Source organism: Platalea leucorodia (genome assembly GCF_965183815.1).
Source record: "Platalea leucorodia genome assembly, chromosome: 1".
Lineage (NCBI taxonomy): Eukaryota > Metazoa > Chordata > Aves > Pelecaniformes > Threskiornithidae > Platalea > Platalea leucorodia.
Window position 1 is genome coordinate 20069459 of NC_138823.1, and position 8336 is coordinate 20077794.

At 46.9% G+C, this 8336-nt stretch overlaps 1 protein-coding gene across 1 annotated transcript; it reads left to right on the plus strand.

Moving 5' to 3' along the window:
* Window positions 1–240: 240 nt before the first annotated feature.
* Window positions 241–1218, plus strand: TMEM74 (transmembrane protein 74; the record flags this gene model as incomplete). The annotated part of the gene is made up of 1 exon (XM_082326931.1): window positions 241–1218. The coding sequence occupies one exon, from the start codon at window positions 241–243 to the stop codon at window positions 1198–1200; it is 960 nt and encodes a 319-aa protein (XP_082183057.1). The 3' UTR covers window positions 1201–1218.
* Between the last annotated feature and the right edge of the window lie 7118 nt (window positions 1219–8336).

An 8336-nucleotide genomic window follows, 5' to 3' on the forward strand; every position in this document is an offset into this window, starting at 1 on the left:
TTGTTCTTTTCCCCCTCTGCTATTTCATTTGCAGACCGAAAAGAAATGAATGTCAGAGAGGATTTGTTTAATCATTTAACAGCTGACACAAGCCATGTCCCTAACAAAACGCTGGTGAAAGAGTAGGAGATCTCTCAGACACAGCAGCTCTGGTACCGTGAAGCCGCTTCAGCAGGTCAGGGGCAGCGTTTGCTGAAGGATGCGGTAGCCCAGGATTCGGGGCTCGCCAGGACGAAGTCGATGGCTTGCATGGAGCTTCTCTACCTGGCTGAGGAGAGCAGGCAGGCGCCCCTGGTCACCGCTGCCGGCTGGAGCCTGCCGTCCCCTCCCTACGAGCAGCAGCAGCAGTGTGAGGGGGGTGAGGTGGACCCCAGAGCGGCCGCCGCCGTGGCAGCCCTGCACTGCGAAAGGCATTGCAAGCCCTTGCAGAGGGGCCCTGTGGCTGAGCCCCCCCCGGCACCCCAGCCCTCACCCCCAGGCACCTCTCCCCGGGAGCACCCTGCACCCCCCAGCACCTCCCAGCCCTGCCACCCGCCTGAGCGCCTGCCCGGGGAAGAGGAGGGAGGGAAGAGGAAAGCCTGCTGCTGTGCCCAGGAACTTGAGACATCATTCACCTACGTGGATGAAAATGTAAACCTGGAGCATGCAAGAAGTCCCCCCAGTCCTACAGGCGGCCGCTGCCAGGATGCCCCTCTGCAGCAGCGTTCCTGCAGGGAGCTGCCACCTGAGTGGGTGCACGATTCTCCTTCCCTGGTCTCTGAGGAGGACGACGCTGCCTCGGAGGTGGCGTCCGGGAAATCCGTGGACTATGGGTTCATTAGTGCCATTTTGTTCCTGGTTAGTGGCATTTTGCTGGTGATCATTTCCTACGTGGTACCCAGAGATGTGACTGTGGATCCCAACACCGTGGCTGCCCGGGAGATGGAGAGGCTGGAGAACGAGAGCGCTAGGATCGGGGCTCACTTGGACCGCTGTGTTATCGCCGGGCTGTGTCTCTTAACCCTGGGGGGAGTGGTGCTCTCCAGCCTGCTGATGATGTCCATGTGGAAAGGGGAGCTGTACCGGAGGAGCAGGTTTGCATCCTCCAAGGAGTCCGCGAAGCTCTATGGGTCTTTCAGTTTCAGAATGAAGTCTGGTGCAAACGATAATATGCTTGAGCTGTCATTAGTTGAGGAAGATGTGCTTGCCATAGATAATTAGCGTGGTCATGATTTTTAAGGCAGCATTTCTACAGGAAAATATGTTTCATTAAAGAAAACAGATGCAGCTAAAGATAGCTGGTGATGCAGTTTATTTGTCTGACAAGAATGGTTTTTTCTTAAGCTCTATAATCGAATGTTTGCAGGATATGAGCACTTGTTGTAAAGGGAAAACGTGCCAGAGAAAATGCAACTGATATGAAATAATGAAAACCACTGAATAAAAAGAGATTTGTGATAAGTAGGTTCCTCAGATACTCCTTTATCCTAATATAAAACATTCCATTGGTGTCTTGCCTATATAATTTTCTTATTACTCCCGTACAGAACAGGAACGACCTTGACACTTTGGAAGCTGTTAATTATTGCAGCCTGCAGGATTATTAACAGTCTACTTGGTAGACTGTTAAGAAGCAGGACCAATAATCAAATAGCAGGGCTAATATTTAATTAAGAGAGATGCTTTTTTATCCTTTAATTTGAAGCTGATCCCTTCTATTGAGTGAGAGCTAAGGGAAAAAAGAACACCACTTGGTCATGACTTGCCACAAACCTCCCATATTTTCAAACAATTGTACAATTAGTGATGATTATTTAAAATATAAAATAAGAGGCAAAGGGCAGGGAACCATATGGCTCATGGTATTGGTAGGAGACAAAAGGCTCTTTCAGCTTAAGGTCAGTGGCTCCATTTCAGTTCAGATTAGCAATGATTGATAGTCATTAACTTCTGATAGCTATAGTGACCCATATAAAAGAAGTTTAGTTCCTGGTGGACAGATGTCTTTGTATGAAAACTGCCATAACTTGAATTAACTGACCTCTTGTTTGGAGTCTCAAAAGACCCAAAGAGTGAAAAAGTATGGGGATGTTGAGACTGAACACTTCTTTTTCAGTACGGATGCCGGAAGAAATTCAAGCTCAGCTGCAGGGCTTTGCTTATACTGGGGCTGTCTGTATCTTACTAGTCCTTTTGAAACTTCAGTTTTATGTCACTATGCTGTCAGCCACCTCATAACCAGCAAGGAAAGGTCAGGAAGGAGCTTTCAATAAAAATCAATTTATTTGTAAAAATAGTCAGGAAATACTAAGGTTAAATATCAGGCAGTTTACTGGCTGACATGGGACTCGGCATAGGGAATGATCAAGGGTACATGTTGTTATTAATTACAGTTCTGTGGCACAGTAGCCAAAAACCTGTACCACTGATGCTACTTACTTTATTATCAGCCAGTTTCTGTGGAACATTAAAGTTGTGTTCTTGCAGTGCTGAGAAAACCAACAAAGACTGTTGTATGCCATGCTGCCAGTTCTTACTGAACAGTGGTTAATATATATATATGTCCTGTTAACATATATATGTATGCTAATATATATATGTGTGTCCCTGCCAAAGCCAAACATGAGTGAAGAGCTCTGTCTGTGCAGTCCCTGACTGCAGAGTCTTAGTAGAAACATGGGATTCACTGTCACAGCCTTGTCAGTCGTGAATTAAGTCTCAAATATCAGGAATATCAAATATTTTTAAAATGATAATTTTTTTTCCCACTGTGACATACCTGAGAAGAGTTGTCTTGGGAAGGGGGGAGATCTCCTTTATGCCCCCTTTACCCAGGAATATGTGGCAGCACAAGGTTCAGAAAAACAAGTGGCAGGTGGAAACGGGTCCTCACACAGAGAGACTGAATGCTATTTTTCCACCTGATTCCTCATTCCCTCTTCCCTGGCTGTTCATGTCAGGATACATGTGCAGCACGCGAGTCTGACACTCACCTAGTTCAGTCCCTCCTGCCTGCTGGCCATGGGTGCTGGCGCAGGTGCCTTCGATCGAGGGCCCGAGGAGCTGCGCTGCTCCAGGTTCATGCCTTTGGTCACTGTAAATAGCATGGTGTGGTACCCAGGCTTTAACATTGGCCCTGCAAAAGAGATGCTGCTTCAGATGTTATCCGCTCTAACCGCCGCTTTAGTTCAGTGTTATTTGGTAATTAAATGAGCAGCCTAATTAGGTGGTGCTGCTGCCTAGTAGGTGAGTTTGTCAGTTTATGTTATGGTATGGAGTATGTTGACGGGCAGGAACTCAACAGTGGCCAGCATCTCCACAGTCGTCTTTGGAGAGCTTAGGTAAATAGATGGTAAATAGATGGAATAGCTTCCAGATGTAAGGAGAAGCCTTCAGCCTGCTGTGATCGGGGAGACTGAAGAAGGAAATAGCCCGAGAAGCAGAACATGGAGGAGGAAGGCTTCTCCTTAGCTGGCCTTTGCCTACTGGTGGGTACGTGGATGCTGCCTGCAGGGCCTGACACATGGCTCGAGGTGGGGCGGTGGGGACAGCGCTGCCTCCCATCCTGCCCGGAGGATGGGAAGGGACTGGCTGTGGCCTCCAGAGGTCCAGGGAAAGCCGTGCCAAGTGAGAGGGCAAACGGTACTGACCTGGGGGCAGCAAGACGGTGTGGGGCAGGGGACGGATGTTGCAGGGAATGAAAACCCTTTCACCAGCCTGTGCCCCTAACAGGAATTGCTGGACTCACCTACGTGACAGAAGCTCTAAAACTAAGGCTGGTGGTTTTGAGAGCTATTATTTTTATTTTTTAATGATACATATGCATAAAATTGGAGTACATTCCATTATTGCAGAAAGATGACAGCTAAAGCTGTAAGGATCACAGATTTCTTGTAGGAACCGTGGCATGCCTTAATGCTGATTATTAGCACTAGAAAAGGGAACGCTCCCCTGACTGTCAGTATGTTATTATCAAGTGAGAAGTTTTCTGACACTTTGTAAAATGCCTGTCACACATCATGAGCCTGCAATACTTAAATGAACCCTCAGATTTTCCCTGACCATTTTAAGGAAACGTAAGTCAACCTAATAATCTAAATATACACTGCAGAAGTGTGAGGAGTAAGAAAATTTAAGTAACAGGACTAACAGTTTCTTTATTTTGGTGTTAGTGTGCACTACGAAAGACGCAAAGGAAGGCCTTCAGAGTGCCGGAGTTTAGCAGATAAAAACTCTAAGGACATTTCTCTGATCACCCAACAAGATACCTTTACAAATTACAGGACTGCATGGGTTGGTGGTGCGATATAAAACCTCCGGACTCTCAGGTTCTTGTGCTGTGTGGTGCAACAGAGACCAAAACACTCGCTGTCTGGTGGCCGATGGTGGAAAATGAATGTATTAGCCCGCTGCCCGGTGGACAAGCCTTCGCATCGTTCACCTCGCACGAGGCGGTACCAAAGGCTGAGGCCAAGGGAAATTAATTGCCCTCTCGTGCACTCTCGCAATTTGATTTCCCCTGCTCAAAAATTCAATGCTTTAAGGGTACAAGTGTGAGAAAAATTGTTGTTTTTTTTTTCGTTGCCTGGGCTAAAGTGGCTGCATGGATCATTGGAGAGCTTTCTTCTTCGGGGATCTAAATTTTGGGGCGTACCAGGTGGGTTTTAGGTGCCCCCTGGAGTACCCCGGAAACATATCGGGATTTGTGCCGTCAGTCAGTTTATTTCTGACCGACCCTAACAGCGAAACGTGACACTTTCCCATTTTCTACCTCATGTCATGTCCGCGGGTTGGGCCCTGGCCCTGCCCTGGCCTCTGCCTTCCTGCCGGAGGGACCCGGAGGCCTGCAGCCTGCGGCTGGCTCCCCGCCATTCAAACAGCTCCCCGGTGACCCCTTTCTCAGTTTCTTTTTCTCGATTAGACATTTGTAGCCAAGAGTGGCCATTTGGGAACTGCCTGGCACCTGCTGGGGACTCTCACCCAAAAGGCGGCCCATCACCACGCGGTCCCAGCCCCACCGGGGCCGCGGGCGGCCAGCGCAGCTCCAGGCACAGCCGGCCTTGCCTTCTCACTGCCAGCCCGAAGCCAGCCCCGCAGCAGAAATGCCTGAGACTCTCTCCTGGGAAGCTACGCTGGGTTGTTGCTGTTTTTGATATGTTTACAGTTTTTTAATCTTTGTAATTATTTTAAAAATCTGTCTGTAATGAATATAAAGTTTACCGACTGGGAAAGCAACTGATTTAATCTTGTAAAACTCCTTTTTGACCCACGACAGGGCGAAACGTCACAGTCCATCGTGAGCTTTTCAATAGTGCGTTTGATGCCTTATTATAATAGCAACCGCGTTCTGTACAGATTGAAAAATAAAAGTCTATAAAGCTGAGCGCTGTCGTCATGGTCCTCTCTGCTCCTCGCTGACGGCCGGTTGCAGTGGTTGGCTCTTCCCCCGTGTGCCGCGGGCGCAGCCCCTCGCCCTCAGCCGCCGGGAGCCGTGGCAGGGCCCACGCGGGCAGCGGGGCCGCCTGGCAAGAGGCAGCTCCAGATCCAGCTGTGCCGGCGCACCGAGCTTGTCCCGAGCTCACCCAGCCGTCATGTCCCTGCCGGCCCGTCCTTCCCAGTCAGAAACTGCCAGACAACGCAGGCTTTAAAACTCCGCTACACCAGTGTCCCACCTAACTCCGTATAACAAAAAATTAAAGAGAAAAGAAGGAGGGTGGGACCAGCCGGGGCTGCGTGAGGCCAGGGAGGTGCTGTGGCAGGAGGTGGGTATCAAGCCCCTGCCCGCCATAACCACATGCATAACCACTTCGGTGCCACGTCCTCGCCCTGGCCTGGCTGCACTGTGGCCAGGACTGGACGGCAGCTGGTGCTGGGCCCAGCGCTGGCCACAGTGGCAGCGGGCGGACGTGGGGTCCCCAGGAAGCACTGGTGGAGCGGGTGGTTCAGGGAGAGGCAGGAGCAGTGCTCCTGGAGGGCTGTGGGCTCAGCATGGCCACCTCGGCTTGCCCCAGGGAAGATGTGGATTCACCTTCCCCTTCCAGAAGGGACACCAGCATGCCATGGCTGTACCAGAGTGGGGCAGCGATAGGGGGGTGCTGGTGCAGGGCCAGCAGGGACCAATGCCAGCAGCTGAGCAGGACCTCCAGGGAGCCAGGGTTTGCTCCTGGCTTGCATTTTTTGTTTCTCCCAGATGCCCAGTGCATGTCAGTTAAGCACCTTAACCACCTCTGACAACCCCTACTCCCCCTGCAGATGCAATACGAAGGTATGCCATGTAGGTTATGCCTTGTAACGTCACTTTTCATTCCAGTGTGACAGGATCAGACCCTTTCCTGCCACTATCGCGTGAGTCAAAGCATGGGTGGGAGTGTGGCAGTGGGTGTGGATCCAGGCTGGAGCAGGAGCTGTCTGCTTTTATTACCAGTTTCCACCGTACCGGGTACAACAGGGCCCCGATTCACAATTCAGGTTTCAGGCTATTACTGCTATAGCAGTAATAAATGTGTCCCTGAGGTGGCTGAATTGGCTGCAGTAACATTGCACTGGTGCCAGATGTAGCCTATGGTGTGCAAGTGATGGTTAGTAAGAGGTTAAGAGAGTAGGTATATTTATAGATATGACAATCCATCAGCTTAAAGATCTGTGAGGCTTTCTAACTGAAAGCAAACACTAAATTCTTTGTTACTCTTTTTTACAGAATTCGTCTTAATCTTATCTTTTTAAATTTTGAAGGATTCATTGTCGGGTACTATATTCACAGGGGCTTTTTTCCCAATGTTTGTAAGTCCTGGCAAGGTCAAGAGTCCTGTAGACTGCAGGGAGGTGAGACTTCTCTGATTTTCTTACCAGTTTAAATTAAATTGTGGCTGTTATAAATTTGCATAAAACCAGACAAGACAAGAACCTCTTCTTTGAAATGAACCTGGTTAATATTCGTTTGTGCAAACGCAAATGCGGTGCCTGCTGTAGAAACTCAGCCAAATAATGCATGTTTGTATTTGATTTTCAATACAAATCCACAGTTAAAATACTTCTGCAGACTTGCTGTATTAAAGACTTGTAAAGAGTTTTCTGCTCATTTATGTGCAGATTTGTCCACCTTTACATATGGTAAAAATACTGAGGTATTACCATTAACTGAGTTGCATTTCACGGGCATTTGGTCAACGCTGTGAATAAGGGCACTGCAATCTAACAAACACACACATTTATTTTTTATTCACCTGCACCCAGTGTATAACCCGCAGACCAGCAGTGAAAGTAATTCCATCTGCATGTATGCAACTGCTTGAGAAATGAGATATCATGGGGCATGAAACATAATGTTTACAAAAAGTCTCCTGCACATAAATATCCAAGTGCTGTATAGAACATATACTGCCCCCATTTTACAGATGAAGTGACTCGCCTCCTTTGCCCAGAGACCCAGTTGGAGAGCTGAGGACAGAAACCAAGGCCTCCTAAGTCACAGTCCAGCACTGCAGAAAGAGCTTAATTATTACAAAACATCGAGAATAAATACAAAACATCGAGAATAAATACAATATATTTTTTTTCTGAAGAATGCCATTAAAGTTTAATTTCAAGTACAAAATAATTTCTAAAATTCCTAGCAAAGTCAACCCAAACTAAATTTTGCTAATATTTGCAGGAATTTGGGGAAGGTTTTGCACATTTAAGGCATTTGTATTATAGTAAGATTTTTTTAAGGCTTCAAAAAATCAATTGGCTTCTGTTGAAATAATAAACCAGATATCTTTATATCAGCACAAAAGGCTTCTCTTTTCCAAAAATAGTCTCTGCTTTAACAGATGTGTATGCAGGGAAATTTAGCTATTGTTGAATAAAACATTTCCAGAAGCAAAATTGATTAAGTCCCTTTTGTAGAGGAAAAAAATCAATTCCTCCCATTAGAAGTATCTAAAACATGTTGATCAGCTAGAAATGTAAATAAAGTCCTTTAATCACTATTCTCCAACTGCAGTGTATCCATCTACAGGAGATTGTCTTTTGTCTCTTTATAGCTTAAAATAAATTTGGTTGAACTCTAACGTGAAGCAGCTTCTGACAAACTAGCCAGAGTAACTGTGTTCGAATGTAAATAATATCAAGTAGCTATCCTGACATTTTGGTATTGCTTTTCTCAAGGATTAGCTGGTCATGAAATGAATGTATACTTGATGATAACAATATATCCAAGCTGGGAACAAAAAAATATTCACTGAAAGGCAAAGTAGTGGAAAGTGCGTGACTATTTTCAGTTTCTATGTATTATCTTCTGATTTCATGTAATAAAGACAGTACTTTCAAGATCTCTTGATTAGTAATTGTAAAGGGCTATTAAGGGTCACGGAGGG